This window comes from Rattus norvegicus, chromosome 10 (assembly GCF_021556685.1).
Source record: "Rattus norvegicus strain SHRSP/BbbUtx chromosome 10, alternate assembly SHRSP_T2T, whole genome shotgun sequence".
Lineage (NCBI taxonomy): Eukaryota > Metazoa > Chordata > Mammalia > Rodentia > Muridae > Rattus > Rattus norvegicus.
In genome coordinates this window covers 92,721,816-92,742,915 of record NC_141543.1, presented here as the reverse complement: position 1 = coordinate 92,742,915, position 21,100 = coordinate 92,721,816, and the positions used below count along the sequence as shown (strand labels likewise).

The following is a 21,100-nucleotide window of genomic DNA, read 5'->3' as shown; positions in this document are numbered from 1 at the left end:
AGGGTTTGGGGTACTTGAGTTGGTAGCGTGCCTGGCTAACACTCAAGTGAAGCATTTGGTAATCTGGTACATGGAGTCAGGTGTGATCACACAGCTGGGACCTTGCACTTGAGAGGCAGTGGAAGGAAGATCAGTTCAGTGTCACCCTCAGCTGTGTATTCTGCTCTGCCATCCGTGCTGGCACATGCTGGTAAAATGTGCTGAAAAGATGACAGTCCTGTAACACAGAAAAAGATAAAAAGACTAGTTTGATTTTCATAGATTGCTGCTTTTAAAAAAAATCAATATCCTGACCTGAATTAAGACCATCAGAACAAATAAGTAAAATAGATTTTTCTCATTCCATTTAAAGCAATTTTAACTTCAAAGAACATTAATGAGAATCCTGTAAGCCAGAATCCAAAGCGCGCCTGTGATGACAAATCCCAACCACAACCTCCGGACGGTCTCCCCAGTGGAGATAAGGAGTCAGGAATGAGAAGGTAAGAGTTGTCAGTCTGTGGCATCTGAGTGACATCTGGGCATGACTTAGTCAGTCATGTGATTTCCTATGCAGACGTGAGGACCTGAGTTCAGATCCCTTGAACCCATCTAAAAGTTATGAGTAGCTGCACGCCTGTAACCCTGTGCTGTGGTTCCTAGGGCAGGGGCTGACAGGCAGATCCTGGGTGCAGTGAGCTCTAGATTCAGTGAGAGGTGGGTGTATAGCCATATAGAATCCTGATGGGTAGACTTCCTCTGGCCTTCACACTCAACCCAACCAAGTGTACATACTCATGCACCCACATGCAACCACAGTGGACGACTACACCTGTATCTTTTTTAAAAAATGCCAAGAGCAGTAACATAAGGCTGTAGTGTCAGCTCTGGAAACACAAAGACAGGAAGCCCTTTAGTGCTGTTGGCCAGCCACTTTATCCAAATTGTTTTGCTCGAAAGAGACTCTGCCTCAAAAGTAAGGTAGAGATCATCAAGACTGGATCCTCGGTGTCAGTTTCTGGCTTCTACCTGCTCCCTCCCATCCTTCCTGGGTGTGTTTTTGTGTCTTTTGTTGTTGTTTTGTTTAGGGTTTTACTGGTTTGTTGCAGTCAGGGTCGCCCTATATGGTCTGGAATGCTCTCTGAGACCAACCTGGCCTCAAACTTGGAGTAGTCCTTCTTCAGCCTTCAGAATACTAGATGTATACAGTTACAGACCCTTAGTGATCCTAGGTCACGTTCCTTTCTTCATTTGGATACAGACTCTGTTAGGTATGTTCAGGCCTAAGCTACAACCTGAGAAGTAAGCACTTAGATCTAACTTGAGGTTTAGAGGTTAGAATGTAATATAACTGAACTAAAACCAAAGCCTGCTTGCTGATGGGAGCTCCAGGCAGACCTTGCCATAAATGAAATTTTTGCCTTCCTAGAAAAAGTATGTCTTGCTAATTTACTCTGAGAAATATTCAGAATATTGTTCCAGGATATGTATTTAAATCACTATTGTTAAAATCTACACAGGAAAAAAAAAGTTAGGATCGTGAGTTTGGGAATTAGGGGCCTGAACCACCATAGCCCATTTTGATTTTCAGTGATACTTAACAGCCATCAGGACAAACATCTTCACCACTCCAAGCAACAAAACTCTTGTTTTCTGAATTGCTATTATGTCTACATATCCCTTTTGGGAATAGTCACACGTTGTCAATAATCAAACGATGCTCTCTTTTCCTGGACCTGGACTTAACAGAGGACATCTTTTTAAGGCTAAGGTACTGACATTGTGATTGTGACCAAAAAAAAAAAAAAAAAAAAAAGTCAGCTTCCTTGGGCACTAAAGCTTTGTTTAGTGTTAAGTATTTCCTTGGCATACTGTCACTGTCATGAACACTCAAAACACTGGAGGAACTACTTGTTGTGCACATGTATTATTAATTTTTAAGGGATGTGATAGTGGGGATTAAATGCGGGCCTTCCCATATACTAGGCAAGGTGCTTTACTGAGATATGCGCTTACCCCTAAGAGCTGACTTTTGTTTTTATTGTTTTTAATTACATTTTTTTGAGACAGGATCCCAGATAGCCCAGGCTGGCTTTGAACTTACTACGTAACCAAGGATGACCTCGAACTCCTGGTCTTCAGCCTCTACCTTGAAAGTCATGTGCTATTACTCCTGGCTTTTATTTTATTCTCTGTGTGTGAGTGGCTTGCTCAGGTGTATGTCTCTGTCATGGGCATGCTGAGGCTGGAGTGTTGCACAGTTGTGAACCACCATGTGTTTGCTAGGACTTGAACGCAAGTCCTCTCCAAGAAGAAAAGGTGCGGTTAACTGCTGAGTCATTTCTCCAGCCTAGCCTCTTGTTTTTAGAATGACTTTGGAAATTGAAAGGGTAGGGAATAAGGGTGATACTCTAAATTCTTCCAAAATTAGGTAGAAATAAAGTGTAGAGACGTCAGCATTGCTCAGTTTTCTGTCTCCATAAGAGGCCTCACATACATTTGGACTCAAGGGGAATAGTGTATAGAATCTGAATTAGCAATAGTGGGAATTTGACAGAAGAAAAAAATGCTGACATGCTTTTAAACAGCTCTGAGATCACCTTCAGGCCTCAGGGCCCCAGACCAGCCCTGAAGGGGTACATCATGTGTCAGCAGTGGGTGTGGGCAGGCAATGTGAATCCAGGCTTTTTTTGTTGGTCATCCCTTATCTGTCTGACAGTCAGATGTTTCAGTCATGCTTTAGCTGCTGGGGAGTCATGATTAGGCCTTTCTGAATTGCTGGTGATGGTTTTCTTTCATCCATCTTTCCAGGCCTTCCCCTTTTAAATCTCCACTGACCAGCAGTAGGTGCTCTGCACGAGGCCACTCCAGGAGTCTTCAGAATAGAAACTCCACCTCGCAAGAGGAGCTCCTTCAGCCTGTTGAATTGGAGAAGTCATGTGAACCACACAACTTAACAGGGCGGTCTTGCTTGCCAAGGCAAGATCTCGGTAATGCTTTTGTACTGGACAGACACTCTGTTTCACTGTGTATCTTTTATAAAGCTGGTCTAGTACAGGCTTATCCTGCATGTTTGCTGTGCTCAGGTAAGTTCACCTTGCTGCCGACTGAGCTGCAAGTCTGTCCAGGTCAAGTACCAGGAGTTCTGAATATGGTAGACTCTGGTCATCTAAATGTTTCGCTTCATCTGTTAGAATCTTAAGACCCAGAATAAAATTAGAAGTCTGTCTTTTGCTGGAAAAAAAGTCACATCCCAAAGTGAGTTTTTTTTTTTTTTTTTTTTTCTGAGCTGGGGACTGAACCCAGGGCCTTGCGCTTGTTAGGCAAGTGCTCTACCACTGAGCTAAATCCCCAACCCCAAAGTGAGATATTTTTAATAAATATAAATGACTATCTTTTATGCTTCATAAATCACTTAGTAGATAGTATATTTTATTACTTATAAATCAAAGTTTTAGTAAAGAAATGTTTTAATTACTTATCAAAAATATATTATCATAAAAGCCACTGTTTAGCATCAGATGTAGTATTTAGCGGTGTTCTTAACTGGCTTACTTCTTTTTTACTTTTATGCTGTGTATATGAGTATTTTGCCCACATGTATGTCTATGCACTGCGTGTGTACCAGGTACCTATTGAGGCCAAAAGAGGGTGATAGGTTTCCTGGAATTGAGGGTTCAGGCTGTTGTGAGCTGCCGTGTGGGAGCTGGGAACAAAGTCCAGGTCCTCTAGAAGCGCAGCCAGTGCTCTTAGCTGCTGAGTCTTTTTTTTCCCTAGCTTAATTTTTGATCGGTGACATTTTTGGAAATGTTTTAAAATGTATCTACTGTTTTTAACATGTTTAGCACCTGTTGATTAAGTGAAAAATATAATGGTTTATTTATATTTTTTTTTCTTTTTTTTTTTTTTTTCGGAGCTGGGGACCAAACCCAGGGCCTTGCGCTTTCTAGGCAAGTGCTCTACCACTGAGCTAAATCCCCCAACCCCGTTTATTTATAATTTTAACCTTCTTTCTTCCTCATGAAAGTTCTGTATACTGATTGCCCCCAAATTGGACAATATAGTAAATTAGAGTAATTAAAATCACCTCTATTCCTGTTCAGTTATTAGTAATAAAATATTGCTGTCTCAGCTGAGCATGGGGGCACATGCCTGTTAGCCCAGTGCCTGATTGGCAGAGACAGAAGAATCTCTGTGAATTTGAGGCCAGCCTGGTCTGCAGAGTAACCTCCAGAGCAGCCAGGGCTACATAATGAGACCCTCTACCAAAATAATAGTAGTAGTAGTAATAATAATAATAGTAATAATAATAATAGTAATAGTAATAATTGCTGTTTCTTTCGTTATTTTACTCAGTTTTTGTTTTAATTAACTTGAGTATTTCTTATTTACATTTTTTTTTTTTTTTTTTTTTCAGAGCTGGGGACCGAACCCAGGGCCTTGCACTTGCTAGGCAAGCACTCTACCACTGAGCTAAATCCCCAACCCCTCTTATTTACATTTCAAATGTTATTCCCTTTCCCGGTTTCCGGGCCAACATCCCCCTAACCCCTCCCCCTCCCCTTCTATATGGCTGTTCCCCTCCCCATCCTCCCCCCATTACCGCCCTCCCCCCAACAATCACGTTCACTGGGGGTACAGTCTTGGCAGGACCAAGGGCTTCCCTTTTCACTGGTGCCCTTACTAGGCTATTCATTGCTACCTATGAGGTTGGAGCCCAGGGTTAGTCCATCTATAGTCTTTGGGTAGTGGCTTAGTCCCTGGAAGCTCTGGTTGGTTGGCATTGTTGTTCATATGGGGTCTCGAGCCCCTTCAAGCTCTTCCAGTCCTTTCTCTGTCAGTTTTATTTTTAAATATAGTTAGAGATATAGTGGGTCATGTCTATGGTCTCAGTTAATCAATTAAAATAAAACAAAAAATAGTTTTAAACTTTCTATATAGCCCAGGTAAGCCTTGAACTTGTGATTCTTCTTCAGCCTTGAGTAGGTGGGGTCATAGGCCTGTGCCACCAGGTCTAACTACAGTAAATACTTCTGGACTGTAAGATGGCAAGAACACCTGTCACCAAGGCTAGTGACTTGTGACTTTAGTCTCTGGGACTCACAGGATACAAGGAGAGAGCCAACCCCTATAAATTGGCCTCTGACAAATTACATCACATGGACGGGGACAAAGTGTAAAATCTGATGGGTGCGCCAGAGAGATGTCACAGCAAGTTGCCTTCTGAACTCTATGTGCAAAATTAAGTAAATGTGAAAAGAAAATTATAACGGATGAAGACTCCTTTGTTAGAATAGATGTATTATAATTTATTCAATCTCACTGGATATTAAATTATGCTGCTACAAACAGTTGCAGCACGCATTCTATCACTAACCCTTTTTAAGGTTTATTCAGTTTTTTATGTGTACGGATATTTTACCTACATGTATGTCTGTACCACATACATGCATGGTACTTATAGAGGTCAGAAGAAAGTGTTAGATGCCCTGGAACTAGTTAGAGGCAGTTGTGAGCTACTGTGGATATTGGGAACGGAACCTGGATCTTCTGGAAGAGCAGTCATCTCTCCAGCCTCATATGTTAAGGTTTTTTGCATATAGTGCCATATTATTCTTTAGAGAAGTTAATGTCCATGCTTTCACCAACGTATTGTCCTCTTAACAAAATTAAATGGGTCTTTTTCTTCATTGAAGCTAGAACCTTGAGTTTATTGCTACTTAAGTTAAATTTGTCTTCCTTGCAGAAGGAACCCCATACCTGGAATCTGGAATCAGCCTTTTCTCCAGTAGAGACCCTGATTCTGAATCCCCTAAAGTGCCAGCCCTTGTTTGCACTGCACCAGCTTCAACCTCTGCACTGAAAATATCCCAAGGTCAAGTTGCTGGGTCTTGCAGGAGTCCAGCTGCTGGTGGTGCTGATACTGCAGTGGTAGAAATTGTGAGCAAGATAAAGCCGGAAGTGACGTCTTCAAAAGAACGAGCGGAGAGAGATATATCCATGGTGGTGTCAGGCTTGACCCCTAAAGAAGTAGTGAGTGTGCCATCTGTGTCTCTAACTGGGGCTCGACCTGGGCTTCAGATATTACTATAAGCACTGGCAGTGGCTAACCTGTCAGATATTACTATAAGCACTGGCAGTGGCTAACCTGCAGGAATTAAGTTATTGGAAGAAATATTTAGGGAATACTGGGCACCTTGTCAGATATGATAGAGATTTTAAATTGTATTGGAATTTCCTTTTTAGCAAAAAAACAAAACAAATGAACAAAAAACAACTGGGTAGGTAGATAGAGCAACTCTCTTCAGAAGGCATTGTTTTCTCCTTAGTTCCCATCAAGTAACATTGTCTGCACGGCTAACTCAGTGTGAGCTGGTTCCACGGCACTGCCAGACAGCAGCATTTCTCCAGGGCTTGTCTTCACCTTGCCTGGGGACAGCCTTTCTGTCCTCTCTGCCCTGCAGGACTTACTCCCCTGCTTATTAGGATTTGGGCACCTCCTTGGGCCAGAGATGGGAACTGTGTCAGACTAATAACATTAAGCCCACCGAACCCATGTTCTCTTTAAGCTGCTTATAGATTTCAACCATTCTGGGAAATTTATTTCTCCTATAATTAACTGTTAGAGTAATGTATAATAACACGTCAGACCATCGATTGGATTTAATAGTAGATGCCATTTATTACACACTGAGAGGCAATATTAAAATGCAAGAAACTCCTGCTTCCGGGGTGTGACTCCATTCCCCATCCTAGCAGCTCTACAGGTAGTGACTCAGCATAGATTCTCTATGGCTCCATGGGTCCCACCCTGATAGATGCGTTGCATACATTGTACAGGATGACAACTTGATGTGGTCACTTCACAGTCCCATGTTCAGGCAGCAGTTTGTTTTGAAAATTCTTACCTGTGCTTGTTTAAATAGCTCCTAATGGACTTCCTTACACACCTAGAATTCCCATTAATTCACTGAAATTTTTTATTGCCTTATTCCTTTGTTTTGTGAGTTCAACTGTTTAGAGATAGCTAGAGTGGTCTAATCATTTGCGCCTTGGGCAATTTTGAGCAGCAGATTAAACTACAAGTGCTTGGGAACGTGTTTTCTTTAAACAAGCAAAGAGGAAAACTTTGAGCCCTATTCAGACTTGCCGAAGTGTGTTAAATTTATGATGAAAGCCGCTGACTGTATTACACATGATTAATTCTGAAGCCCATATTAAGATGATCTTTTCAGCAGTTGCTTTTCTAACTGAACACTGTTTTAAAGCTGGGATTCCAGCAATTAACCAGTTCAGAATTGCTAATGACTAGCAGAGGGCAACAGCAGAAGTTGGAGGAGGGTGGAGGGTGGTGCTCGCTTCCCAGGCTGCTGTTTTCCGGGGCTCAGTGGCACTGCAGAGTGAGCAGGCACGGGGTGGCTTCCACCGCAGTGCTAAGGGGCATGTGAATATTGGCATGGGTGGTGATGGCTAGAAAATGAAGCTTTCTGGTAAACAAGCGTATTTACCAAACAGTAGCTACCAGTTATATCAACTGTGCCCATAATGGATCTGGTTAATTTCTTTTACTGTCTATTGATTTTTATTTGCTTGATAGATTATAGCTAAAGGACTCTAGATTTCTTTTGGGAAGAATTAATCTTTTCTAATATTTTTTTAAGAGACAATTGATATTTTTTGCATACAGATACCTTTGCTTGAGTGCTTTGTAACTATCAGAGTTGAATCTTGGTCTTAAGATATTATTTACAGCAGAACTTTCTATATAAGGCTAGTTACCACTCAGTTTTGAAGACTTGTAAATTTATTATAGGATAGTAGGCTGTCATTCTGTAAAGAAACTTCGAGAATCAAGCTATAAGATCTTGGTTATAATTCCATGGCTTCTGGTACTACATAGACTACATTAGAATATTTTTCTTTGATTTATACATGATTTGGGGGTTTTTATTAAGTTGTCAATTTTGAGACTTCGGCCACGTTATATGTTTAAAAGTCAGGGCCGGGGGTTAGGGATTTAGCTCAGTGGTAGAGCGCTTGCCTAGCATGTGCAAGGCCCTGGGTTCTGTCCTCAACTCTGAAAAAAAAAAAAAAGACAAAATAAAAGTCAGGGCGGAATGATCACGGTGACTCCACAGTGTTTGCCACGTAAGCCTGCCAACCTGGGTTCAGTCCCCAAACAACACACGTGAAAGCCGCAGCCCCACCATGTTGTCCTTCGTCTCCTCCATGTACACTGAAGTACAAGCTCACAATCAACATTTTAACAATATTTTAGAGATGTGCCTTTTATGAGAATGGAGACTCAGAATCAGAGTAAATAATCCTTTGAACTGTAGCAAAGATAACATCATAATTCAATGTTTGATTTTTGTTTCAGATGATTGTGCAAAAGTTTGCTGAAAAATACCGCCTTGCTTTAACTGATGTAATTACTGAGGAAACTACGCATGTAATTATAAAAACAGGTACACTACAAACTTTTACAGACTATGTTGTATTTATATTAGAAGCCACATGAAGAGCTGTGTCAATCAAGTTAAGCATCCCTAACCCAGACGTTCAGAATCCTCAACTATTTGACGTAACATCATGGAAGTGGAGAATCCCACTCTTCACGTGTTAGTAATAGCCAGGATGTAGGCACGTTAAACATGTTGTGTAAAATTGCTTTAGGGTTTTCAGGCGAGGCGTAGTGGAAGAATACGACTTAGTTAGCATGCACACGGCTCTAGAGCAGCACTTCTCAACCTGTGGCTCGTTCCCCTTTCGGGAGATTGGAACAACCCTTTCACAGGGCTCGCTTAAGAAAATGTGAAAATGTAGGTGCTTACATTACATATAATTCATAACAGCAACATTAGTTATGAAGAGCAACGAAATTATTTAATAGTTGAGGGGGATCACACAACAGGAGGGAATGTAGTAAAAGGCTGCAGCATTAGGAGGGCTGAGGACCACGGCTCAAGGTACTATCTCTAGCATCATAAATAAGAAATTACAGGCTGGAGAGATGGTTCAGTGGTTAAGAGCCCCGACTGCTCTTCCAGAGGTCCTGAGTTCAATTCCCAGCAACCACATGGTGGCTCACAACCATCTGTAAAGAGATCTGATGCCCTCGTCTGGTGTATCTGAAGACAGTTACAGTGGACATATATATAATAAATCAATACATCTTTTTTAAAAATAAATAAATAAATAAATAAGAAATTACCCTCAGACTGGCTGTGGGAACTCACACCTATGATCTCAGCAGTCAGGAGGTTAAAGGAGTGTATCAGAAGTTTACGGACGGGCTGGAGAGATGGCTCAGTGGTTAGGAGCGCTGACTGCTCTTCCACAGGTCCTGAGTTCAATTCCCAGCAACCACATGGTGGCTCACAACCAACTGTAATGGGTTCTGATGCCCTCTTCTGGTGTGTCTGAAGACAGCTACAGTGTACTCATATAAATAAAATAAATCTTTTAAAAAAACAAACAAAAAAAAAAATGAAGAAGTTTACGGCCAGCCTGGGCTATGAAGCAAGACTTTGTCTCAAAAAAACAAATGAAGTAACAACAACAGAGCTTGGGTTTGTGCTGTGCTTGAAGATGTCTCAGTACATATGCAGATTTGCTGAAAATACTTTTGGGCCTAGCATGCCAGAGTGCTAAGCCGTGGATGAAGTCTCCTGATGGTCACTCATTTTGTTTGACCTTATTTGGGTTAAAATTTAGGGAGGGGACCAAATCATGGAAAGGCAAGTGAGCCAGAGAAGAGAACGGGGAGAAGTAAGTCTTAAAACTCAGGACACTGGCTGGCTACATGTGGCCTCTGGCTTGAGTGTGACAGAGTAAGTCCTATAACTGTAACCTGGAAAGAGTGGAGCCGCTCACTTGCGTGCTTTCTCTTCATGTAGTCTTAACTTTGCTTGCGTAAGAAGGCTCTGGGAGTTTTCACTGTGAAATCCAGACAAACAGACATTCCAGGCTGCCGGAAAGCTATTTGGAGTTGGCCTGCATTGATACAAACCTGATAGGTGTAGCAGGTGAAATATGGATCTGGCCTTTGATGAACCTTCTGCAGTGATAGTCTAGGTGATAGCCTCTGTGCTGAGCACAGTGCTTCTCGTGGTGGCAACTAATAAGACTGGAGAACATCAAGAGCTGGATGGAGAAGAAACTCAGACTAGTGAAGTTGGAGGGCTGGAGCAGTGGCACAGTGGTTAAGAGCACCTGTTCTTGCAGAGGACCCAGGTTTGATCCCCAGCACCCACGTGGCAGCTTATGACCATCCATAATTCTAGTTCCAGGGGATCCAGTGCACCTGTGACTTCAGGCATAAGGCATGCATGTGATACGTAGACATACATGTAAGCAGAACATACATAAAATAAATCTAGAACTACTTTTCAGTAAAAGTGGCAGAGCGTAAAGAAATGAGAAGACTGAAAGGGCCAAGAGATCCATCTTTAAGCATCTGAAAAATTGTCAGGCTTCAGAAATTTAAAATAAATAAAAAAAAAAAAAGCAGGGATTTGGAAGGTATAAATTATGACCACACTTTAAAACCTAGCCAGCAGAATTGGTTTTCATATATTTTTTTTTCATTTTATGCATATGAATACACTGTGGCTCCCTTCAGACGCACCAGAGAAGGCATCAGATCCCATTACAGATGGTTGTGAGCCACCATGTGGTTGCTGGGAATTGAATTCAGGACCTCTGGAAGAACAGTCAGTGCTTTTTTTTTTTTTTTTGTTCTTTTTTTCGGAGCTGGGGACCGAACCCAGGGCCTTGCGCTTCCTAGGTAAGCGCTCTACCACTGAGCTAAATCCCCAGCCCCTAAATTTTAACATAGTTTAAGCAGCAAGTTTGGATCAAAGATGATGAAGGCTGAAAGGAGAGCTTTGAAATACAAATTAAACCTAAAGTAACTCTTTTTAACGCAAAAGCAGTACAACACTTGTTGCTTGTGATCTAAAATCAACTTTTATAACACTTAAACAAGCTTCAGAAAATTATGAGGAATTATGTGCAGCAGAATGGCCACTAATGCTACTTGCAGATGGCCTGCTGTGTGGGGTTCAGCTGAATACTTTTCTCCTGTTTAAATGGTTTTTTCCTCAGTTTGCTTAGTTCTTCAAAGGAGCCTTTGAAACACTAGGCAATAAACAGATTCTTCAGCTACAACTTATTGAATACAAAAAAAAAATAAATAAATAGCTGTGACAAGACTGCTTTCCTGCTTTCCTGGGGCTGGAGAGATGGCTCAGTGGTTAAGAGCACTGACTGCTCTTCCTGAGGTCCTGAGTTCAAATCCCAGCAACCACATGGTGGCTCACAACCATCTGTAATGGGATCTGATGCCCTCTTCTGGTGTGTCTGAAGACAACTACAATGTACTCATATAAATAAAAATAAATTAAAAAACAAAAAAGACCACTTTCCCGTCCCTCTCAGGAGTACAAGTGGGTAAGAGTCCCCTGGGTAGAAATTGCCTGGGTGAACTTCCGTCACGTTGTCTCACTTACTGCTGTCTGGTAAAATAGATCTCTGTCCATATCAGCTACCACCATGATGTATATAATTAACACAGGATAGAACTCTTTAGTTAATCTTGGCATCTCAGAGTTGAAGCCAACAGTTCTCTGGTCTTAGCATGGCATCTCTTCTAAGTTTCCAAACCCCATGCCTGGTTACCCGTCATCAGAGGTGAATCACGATTCCAGACTGATCTTGAGAGCTAGAGCTGGGGCTTGAGCTTTTCGGGGGCAGCGCCTCTTCTCCCTTTCTCAGCTTTTGGATGTTTTTCATTTTTGCAGATGCTGAGTTTGTGTGTGAACGGACACTGAAATATTTTCTGGGCATTGCAGGAGGAAAGTGGATAGTTAGCTATTCTTGTGAGTACAATTTGTGTGTGTGTGTGTGTGTGTGTGTGTGTGTGTGTGTGTGTGTGTGTGTGTGTTGGGGGAGGTGTGTCTCTGTTGCTCCCTTTAGCACCTCCGAACTGCATTTTACACCTAACGTTAACACCTGAGGTTTCTGCCTATGCCAAGTCTGAGCCACCAAAGGGTCTCAACAGTAACACAGAACTGGCTTTGTCTTAGTGCACATTGCTTTGTTCAGATTCACTGGCAGTGCTGAAAAAGTGAGTTCTTCTATAACTAGTATGACCTCATCTTCTCTGAGCAGAGTTAGCATATGACCAGGGGTTTATTTAATAGTTGGTGGGAATCCATGCACAGCAGCACTTTTATAATGTTTAACTATCTGCTGTCTCCAGATCTCTGCCACAAGTCTTAGGAATCTCCTCTCTTGTGAATTATTGAGCTTCCCACCTCCACAAAAGGGGCATATTTTTCCGTTCTCTGTGACTTACCTTTTCTGTCTTCTCTTCAGGGGTGATCAAGTCTATCCAAGAAAGAAAACTTCTGAGTGTGGTGGGTACCTCATACAGACTAATCCCGGACACCTCACATGGGTGTTGGGGTCAGGCGGAGGAGGGTGTGGTTCTGCTCTCTTCCTTCAGACACATCTTTTCCTCATCAAGGGAGACCATCAAGAGGGGTGCAGAACAGGCCAGGAAATGTCATATTCTCAGTCATTCTAGGTTTCAAAGGAAGGTCTTTTCTTTGGAAAAAGAGAAAGGACTTTACAGATTAAAGATTCAGAGGAACAAATAATGAGCCACCCGCAGAGACAGATGAGGTGATGGCCCCTGTGATCCTGGCACTTGGGAGTTTGGGTCTCACTGGACTACATAATAGGAGCCTGTCGGGCTGGAGAGATGGCTCAGCCGTTAAAGGCTAGGCTCACAACCAGAAATAATAGGAGCCTGTCTTTGGTTGGTTGGTTCAGTTTGTTGTTTTCAAGACGAACTCAGGAAGAGCAGCCAGTAGTAGTTAAGTACACTTGCCACTCTTTCAAGGAACCAGGGTTTTATTCAGGCCTCACGGATTCTCACAACTATTCCAGTTCCAGGGACTCTGACATCTTTCAGCACTGGGCGTGCATATGGTACATATAACATACATTTAGCAAAATACTCATAAAATAAAAAATAAAAAATAAGAATGAATTTTTAAAATAAATTTTCTAAGTCAGGGTCTTATCTGGGTTTCATAGCCTAGGTCCTTAATCTCAGCTCTTCGGAGGAAGCAGAATCAGAAAGATTTCTGAATCCCAGGCCAGCCAGATTTCACTGACTTGTCTCCAAAAGGTAAAAAAATAAAGACAAGGTTTCATTCTGTAATCCTGGCTGGTCTGGAACTCATTTCATGAGTGTGGTGCCTTAATGCTTCACTGCTGAGCCATCACCCACCCCAGTGATCACAGAGGGTTATATTTGGTTTCAGCATGAATTTGAAGTCAAAGGAGACGTTGTGACTGGAAGCAACCACCAAGGTCCAAGGCGATCCAGAGAATCCCAGGAAAAGGTAAAGTCCCTCTTGATGTGACAAAACCCCAGCCTAAGGCTTTGCAGCCAGCTGCTGTGGTGAGGTTGGTCTGTGCCTGGTAAGGCACTTTGCATGAGTGATATCGGAGCACTGGCTGGGCAGTGGAGACAGGCTTTTGGTTTGGTTTGGGGGTTTTTTCTAGCCCAAGAAGGCAAACAGGAATCACTTGTGCCCCATAAGTAAGAGAGTGCAGTTGTAAATTGAGTTCCAGTCTGAGGCTTAGATCCCAGCATCGCTTCACTAGGGAGTGGTGGGAGACGTGAAGCCTGTACACCCAAGCTCCAGGTCTAAATTCCTAAGTGTCTTGGCTTTAGATGGTTGTAGACAACTTCACAGGAGAAAAACAGATTATCCCAGCAGCTTTCCAAGGAAGAGCAGGACACCCCCAGCAGCCGGAACTCCATCTTCCTTGCGGGAAGAAGTCTTCCCAAGATTTCGCACCTGCCTGGCAGGCCTGAGCCAGCTGCTGTCTGGGTTACTGGATAAGTGCTTGTGTTCCCAGGCTGCTTTTCTTCTTTTGCAAATGTGCACCAGCAGGTGTTTCAGAACATTCCCACACGGAGCACCTTCTGTTCTTCATAGAAACTTGGGAGGAGACCAGTAGAGGTTTTTCTAAGGAGAACTGCTTTGGGCAGGATCACAAATCATGCCTGGAGTTCTGAGCCCTGGGATTAGTCCATCCTCTCTCCGAGCCTATCAGATACCTGTTCCAGATGCCAAGAACAGCTGCTCACCCTGCTTCCACTTCTCCCGATCCTCAAGGAGTTCTCTATGAACCAGCCATTTGTTCTTATGCACCTGGGAGCCTTGCACAATTAGCAGCGGGTCCCTTCTCCCTCAAAATCCCTTAGGATGTCTTTTACATTCAGAATAGCAGTGATGGAAATTGCTTGGGCAAAGTAGTGACATTCAGAAGATACTAAAATGTCGCTACAGTATTTTCACAAAGCAATCTATTTGTAGGGGTGAGCTTCAGATTTCTTATCTCACCACTAGACACTCATCAGGAAGCGTCAGTGTGGATTTGGAGATCCTGAGGTTTTATTCTCCTTAAGGCAGCATTTGTCTCCAGCTGGCTGCCTGGGGACTTTGAGGATTTCTGAGTATTAGGTCCTGGGAGAGCGGCAGAGGTTCTAGAACCGTCATCCCTGACTAACTGATTTGCCCACTGTTCCCTTCCTCCTGCCTGCAGTGTGGGATGAAGCCATTTCCAATAGAGCTATCTGTGTGGTTTTAGCCAAACCTTGATCTTTCTATCTCAGCCTCTGTATCTAGGTGAATTTTAGACCTAGACAAATTTGTGTTAGTGTCATAAAAGGGTAGGAAAATGGTCAAAAAAAATGAGTAACTCAAATGATACATGAAAATATATCCATCCGTCCTGAGTCTGATGGCACTCCTGTAAAACTAACACTCAGGCTAAAGCAGGAGGATTGTGAATTGGAGAGCTAGACTATTTTGAAATCCTTTATCAATCAGAAAATATTAATAATTGACACAAATTTAGGTTTCTTTAAAATAATAGCTTGAGAGCCTTTCTAAGAACTCATGCCAGGACACACGAGCATTCGCACCATCTAACACCGTTGTTACTGCACACACGGGCTGTTCTAAGGTTCACTAAAAACAAAGTTCAAAGCAGATATGGTGGTTCGTGCATTCAGGAGCCAGAGGCAGGTGGGTTATTTTTGTCAATATGGCATAGTAGCCCACGCTTGTACTGCACCAGCCTTTACTCTATGAAGTCCTGCCTTTAATTAAACCAGCTCCTTGACAAGTGGTGCACACCTTTAATCCCAGTATTTGAGAGACAGATGAATGTCTAAATTCCAAGTCCACCTTTGTCTACATAAAGAGTTCCAGGCTACCAGGACCATAGTGATATCTTTTCTCAGAAATGAAAATAACTTTAAAGGTTTAGAAGTTCAAGCCTGGGGATAGTGGCTCACACATTAATTTCAACACCCGGGTGCTAGAGAAATGGCTCAGTGGTTAGCAATGACTGCTTGCACTTCCAGAGGTCCTGAATTCAATTCCCATCAACCACACGGTTGCTCACAACCATCTGTAATGAGATCTGATGCCCTGGTGTGTCTGAAGAGAGTGACAATGTACTCTCACATACATAAAACAAATAAATCTTTAAAAAAAGAAATCTCAGCACTCAGGAGACAGAGTTTGGATCTCTGAGTTTGATGAGGACTATACATACAGAGAAACTCTTTCTTGAAAAAAAATCTTTTGGATCAGCGAGATGGCTCAGTAGTTAGCAGAACTCCAAGATCTGACACTCTCACATAGACATACATGCGGGCAAAACACAATACACAAAATAAAGGTAAATAATAAATTAGAGGAGGGTAGAGAGATGGCTCGGCAGTTAAGAGCACTGGCTAGTCTTCTAGAGGTCCTGAGTTCAATTCCCAACATCCACATAGCGACTCAACAACCATCTATATTAGGATCTAATGCCCTTTTCTTCTGGTGTCCATGAAGACAGCACACTCATATACATAAAATAAATATTTTTTAAAAAGAAAAGTGAAGTTTGGAAGTAAGTACAGTTCCTCACTCACACCATGTTTCAAATGTCTAACAACCACATCTGACTTGTGGCCTCCTGCCTTGTGGGACCAGATACAGGACATTTCCAATGTCACAGAAAGTCTTTGGCCAGCACTGAGGAGCACTGTAATTACATTTCCCTTAGGATGTGCATGTGTGTGTAAGAGGGGCGTTTCTCCATGGCATAGGTGTTCTGCTGGCTGAGTTCATGCTTAGTTCTGTGTGACGGGCCTGAGTAATCCTGACTTCAGCTCTCTGACTTTCTCACCCTTCAGTGTAAGGAAGGGCCAGAGGGGACTGTGCGTTCGTCTGTCTTTAGTTTGTCTTCCTCATCTGTGACACGGGCCACCCAGCATGAGCCTGGGCCTGATTAATAACAGAGTGGGAGCCCATCCCTTGAATAACAGAATGACTACAAGGGTCAGAGAGATGACTCAGAGCACTGGCACCAGGCAGTCTAACTCCTGGCCTCCTGGCATTTGACATATATGACATATATATGACATACATGCTTTTATTCTTTTTTAACGAATCACTCTAGAATGTGGATCATTGTATACAAATTTCAATAAAATCTAAATCAGTTCAGAATCTTGAACTGATTGTCTCTGGAAAAGAGGACAAACTGTCACGGATAAAGATCCTTCCACTGCATGTGAAAGTGTCTCTATTTCTTACTAAAATACCCAAACTCTGAGCATGTCCGTGCCATTCCCAGCACTTGTGAGGTGGGAACAGGAGGGTCAGGAGTTCAAGGCTGACCTACATTATAAGTTTGAAGCCACCTGGCTTATCTAAGATCTTGTCTCACAAAAAAAGGGGGGGGGACCCCACTGGAGAGGCAGCTCATTGGTTAGTGCTTGCTGCTCATTCAGAAGACCTGATTTTAATTTTGATTCCCAGCACTCAGATTGAGCAATTCACAACTGCCAGTAACCTCAGCTCCAGGAGATGTGGTGCATTCTTCTGGCCTCCTTGGGCACCTGCATACATGTTGTGTATACTCTCTTCTCTCTCTCTCTCTCTCTCTCTCTCTCTCTCTCTCTCTCTCTCTTCTCTCTCTCTCTCTCTCTCTCTCTCTCTCTCTCACACACACACACACACACACACACACACACACACACACACACACACACTTAATAATTATAACTTTCTCTCCACTCCATCACTTATTCTCCTCTCTTCGCAGCTCTTTGAAGGCCTACAGATCTATTGTTGTGAGCCCTTCACCAACATGCCCAAAGGTAAGAGCCTGGGAGGGCTACAGAGTATTATAGATAGCATCAGCCTACGTGGAAGGTCCTCAGATGGGTTAAGTGGTCCAGTGAAGACTGCTGTGGTTCTGCTCTTATATACCAAAGCCCTTGTCCGTGTACAGATTCGTGTAGTTCTTTTCAGAGTGAAGGTCCCTCACCTTTTTCTCTGCTTCCCTTCAGCTCCAGGGCTGGAGTTCTGTGACTTAGGAGAGGGGGAGCCTAGGAGCAGTGGTTCTCACATTTATTCCCTCATGCTTTGGTGACCCTCCCCTGACCATAAAATATTTAATTGCTGCTTCATAACTAATTTTGCTAATGTTCTGAGTACTAGTATAAATATCTGATATGTAGGACATTTGATATACAATTCCCAATGGGGTTGTGACCCACAGGTTGAGAACCACTGCCTTGGTGTCTGGCCATAAGCAAATTTGTGGTAATGAGAGCCTAGCAGTGTAATTTTGTTTCCTTCTGTACTGGTTAGTGGTTGGATTTTTAGAAGGTTTCAAGTGTCACTCAATGTTTTATGTTTTTAGACTTTAATATAATGAAAGCCAGGGGTACTAGTGGGTATCATTATGGGAGGGATTAAGTTAGTAACCTCAGTTCAGGCAGCACCTCCACAGTCCCCAGGAAGAAGCAGATGTTCTTTCTAGAAGAGCATCTCCAGGGGCTGGAGAGATGGCTCAGCGGTTAAGAGCACCCGACTGCTCTTCCAGAGGTCATGAGTTCAATTCCCAGCAACCACATGGTGGCTCACAACCATCTGTAAAGAGATCCGATGCCCTCTTCTGGTGTATCTGAAGACAGCTACAGTGTACTTATATATAATAAATAAATAAATCTTAAAAAAAAAAAAAAAGAAGAGCATCATCTCCAGAGAGCCTAGAAGGTTAGTCAGTGCTACTGAGTCCTAGGCCCCACCTCTTATGAGAGTCATTCCCTAGCTGTGTGGCTCCTAGCATAGCCTGCCATCTTTCCTAATGAAATGCTGGATCTCTGACCAGGGTGACCTGTATTTTTCTCCCACTGGATAAAATATCTTCCAGTCTTTCACATTTAGAGTAATTACCATCAAGAATGGTGCTCTTGGGGCTGGGGATTTAGCTCAGTGGTAGAGCGCTTACCTAGGAAGCTCAAGGCGCTGGGTTCAGTCCCCAGCTCCGAAAAAAAGAACCAAAAAAAAAAAAAAAAAAAAAGAATGGTGCTCTCAGTGGCCGTGATTATCGATTACCAGCAACAAACTAGGATGTAGGAGCAAAGAAGAAAGGCGAGGGGTTTTCACACAGTATCTAGCAATTTAGCAAATTATTGAAATTCAATCCTCTTTTTCAACATGTTTCATTTAGAGACCATGAAGCCTTATCTTCCACGTGGCTTCATGGAAACTAATAACCAGGAGTAGGCAGCAGCTAGATCAGTGGCAGATTGACTTAGAAGCCATACTAATTTTAGGGTCTTTCTATCCTTTAGAGAAAAAAAAAAAACACAGCTGAGTCCAGGGAGGGGGTTACTCACTGAGATTTGCTCCAGGGGAGACTAGAGGGCGCAGGAGTAGATGTGGTCGCTATGGTGATTTTACATCTGTGCTCTGTAGATGAGCTGGAGAGGATGCTGCAGCTGTGTGGGGCTTCTGTGGTGAAGGAGCTTCCATTGCTCACCCGTGACACAGTGAGTATTTGGAGCCTTCAAAGGGGGAGGAAAACACTCTCCTTCCATTAAGCAAGTCCAGTAAATAGCCCAGAGAGCTTTCTCTACCCATGACTCTGTATCAGAAGACCCGTCTGTGAGTAAGGGCTCGGGAACTGTAAGCATTGAATGTACTGAGGGAGGTCTCTCCCTTCTAGCCCTCTTAACCATGTGGAAGTGACTTTCCCTGAGGCCCTGCTTTGGCACTAAATGCTTTTTCCTTTCTGGGGATGCAGGGTGCTCATCCAATTGTGCTCGTGCAGCCAAGTGCCTGGACAGAAGACAACGACTGCCCTGGTAAAGTTCCTCCGTGTACATTTGTGAGGTTTGAAGGACAACATAAAGGAGTTGATGGTCTCCGTCCACCATGTGGAGCCGAGGAATCAGCTCAGGTTCTATAAGAGTCTCACCCACCGAGCTATCGTTTTGGTGTTTTTGTTGTTCGAGGTCTACCAGAGCTTGATCATGCTTGTGTTTTGTCTTTTCACTTAAGATATTCCCCCACACCATCTGCTATCTCTGGTGGCTTTTCCTGAAACAGGTTGGAGCTTGTGTTATTTCAGTTTACAGAGTTTGGGCTTTTACCATGATCGCTCCTCTGGCTTCTGAATAAGGTCCTGAAGTGTTGCTTCAGAGCACCTGATTAGTACTGAGAACTTATATACTCAGATCTAAGGGTGGGGTGGTTAATTCTGGTCTGGAAGGATGACTGGACACCAGTCTCTGCTTCTGTTCTGTCTGCAGATATTGGGCAGCTGTGCAAGGGACGTCTAGTGATGTGGGACTGGGTGTTGGACAGTATATCCGTCTACCGGTGTCGGGATCTGGATGCCTACCTGGTACAGAATATCACCTGTGGCCGTGATGGTAGCGAGCCACAAGACTCCAATGATTAATTTAAGAAATGGTCTTCCCGTCCCGGGAGCATCTCTCAGTCTTCGGTGCCTCTACGCCCTACTTACTAAGTCTTTTACATGCATCGGCCTGGACAAAACAGCTTCTACCTTTGCATGGGTGCCTTAAAGGTTTTCTAATTAAGTCTCTCTTTGAAATCCGTCTTGAGCACAAAAAGTTTTCACATGAGAAGACTCCAAGACTATTTAAATCCCACCAATTGAGCAAGATGCTCACTCATTATATATCGTTCTTGGAGAGACGGTAGAGTAGCTCGGCTGGTCTGAGCTGGGCATGGTGGTACTTGCCTCTAATCACAGCTCTTGGTGGAAAAAGTCAGGAGTGTCATGAGTTCAAGGCCAACCTGGGCTATATAAGACTGAAGAACATATAACTAGTGGTTCTAATTTTTTCCTTATAAAATCACATGTTCATAATGGCCAAGAGTCGAGTTCTTCAAGGAGATGGCTTGAAATCTGTGATTTCACTTAAGATTAGTGCTCCTCAAGGCTTCAGGTTTAATACTCAGCACCAAACAATACCCATTTCCCTCCCCCAACAACACCCAGAATAGGGCTTGTGCAGGTCTTAGAGGGCACTGAGGAAATTCAGAGGCAGATTATGTATTTGATGTGAATGTGAAGTTTTTCAAGTGCCAGTGTCAAGGAGAGCCTTCTAATTCCCCATAACTGATGAGCAGCGTGTCTGTTGTAGTAGCTCTAAGTAACCCATTCCTCTTTAAATACAAGGTCTCTGGTATGAATATTGCATGTCTGTAAAATGATGGATTCCACCGGAAAGGAGCTGTTGCTTTCTTTGAAGTAATTTTTTCCCTTTTACTCCCTGTTGCTGAACCATACTACTTCATAAATAATTTTGCTCGCTGAAGGAAGAGAACATATTTTTTATGAACTCATAATCTTGGACTGTTTATAGATATTGGGGGAGTGGGTCTTCCCTGGCACCCCAGTGTGCAAGGACAGTGGAGACCTGATTATACAGGTATGTTTATAATGCTGTACTGTTAATGCTGCAAATAAACGGAATAGCAATCATTTCGACAAAGAATGACTGTTTGGGGGCCTCGCAAGATGGATCAGTGGGTAAGATCCTGATGCCACAACCAACCCCTGGGGTCCACACGACACCTGCAAGATGTCTTCTGACTTCCACACACATGCCATGGCCTGTGTGTGCTCGTGCACTTGGCAAGAGTGCGACTCTGGCATATCCAAGGTCCAGGAAACCCAAGTGTTTCATGTTTCACAAAACCAAGAA

General features: G+C 43.0%; 1 protein-coding gene across 1 annotated transcript in view; it reads left to right on the top strand.

Annotated features, from left to right (window-relative positions):
* Positions 1 to 20,877, top strand: part of Brca1 (BRCA1, DNA repair associated) — a 60,068-nt gene extending 39,191 nt beyond the window's left edge. Inside the window, 11 exon segments of the mRNA NM_012514.2 lie at positions 353 to 482; positions 2,791 to 2,969; positions 5,726 to 6,012; positions 8,360 to 8,447; positions 11,784 to 11,861; positions 12,361 to 12,401; positions 13,317 to 13,397; positions 17,173 to 17,227; positions 18,837 to 18,910; positions 19,165 to 19,225; positions 19,673 to 20,877. Coding sequence (NP_036646.2) covers positions 353 to 482; positions 2,791 to 2,969; positions 5,726 to 6,012; positions 8,360 to 8,447; positions 11,784 to 11,861; positions 12,361 to 12,401; positions 13,317 to 13,397; positions 17,173 to 17,227; positions 18,837 to 18,910; positions 19,165 to 19,225; positions 19,673 to 19,824 — 1,226 coding nt within the window. The 3' untranslated portion in view covers positions 19,825 to 20,877.
* The last annotated feature ends 223 nt before the right edge of the window (positions 20,878 to 21,100 follow it).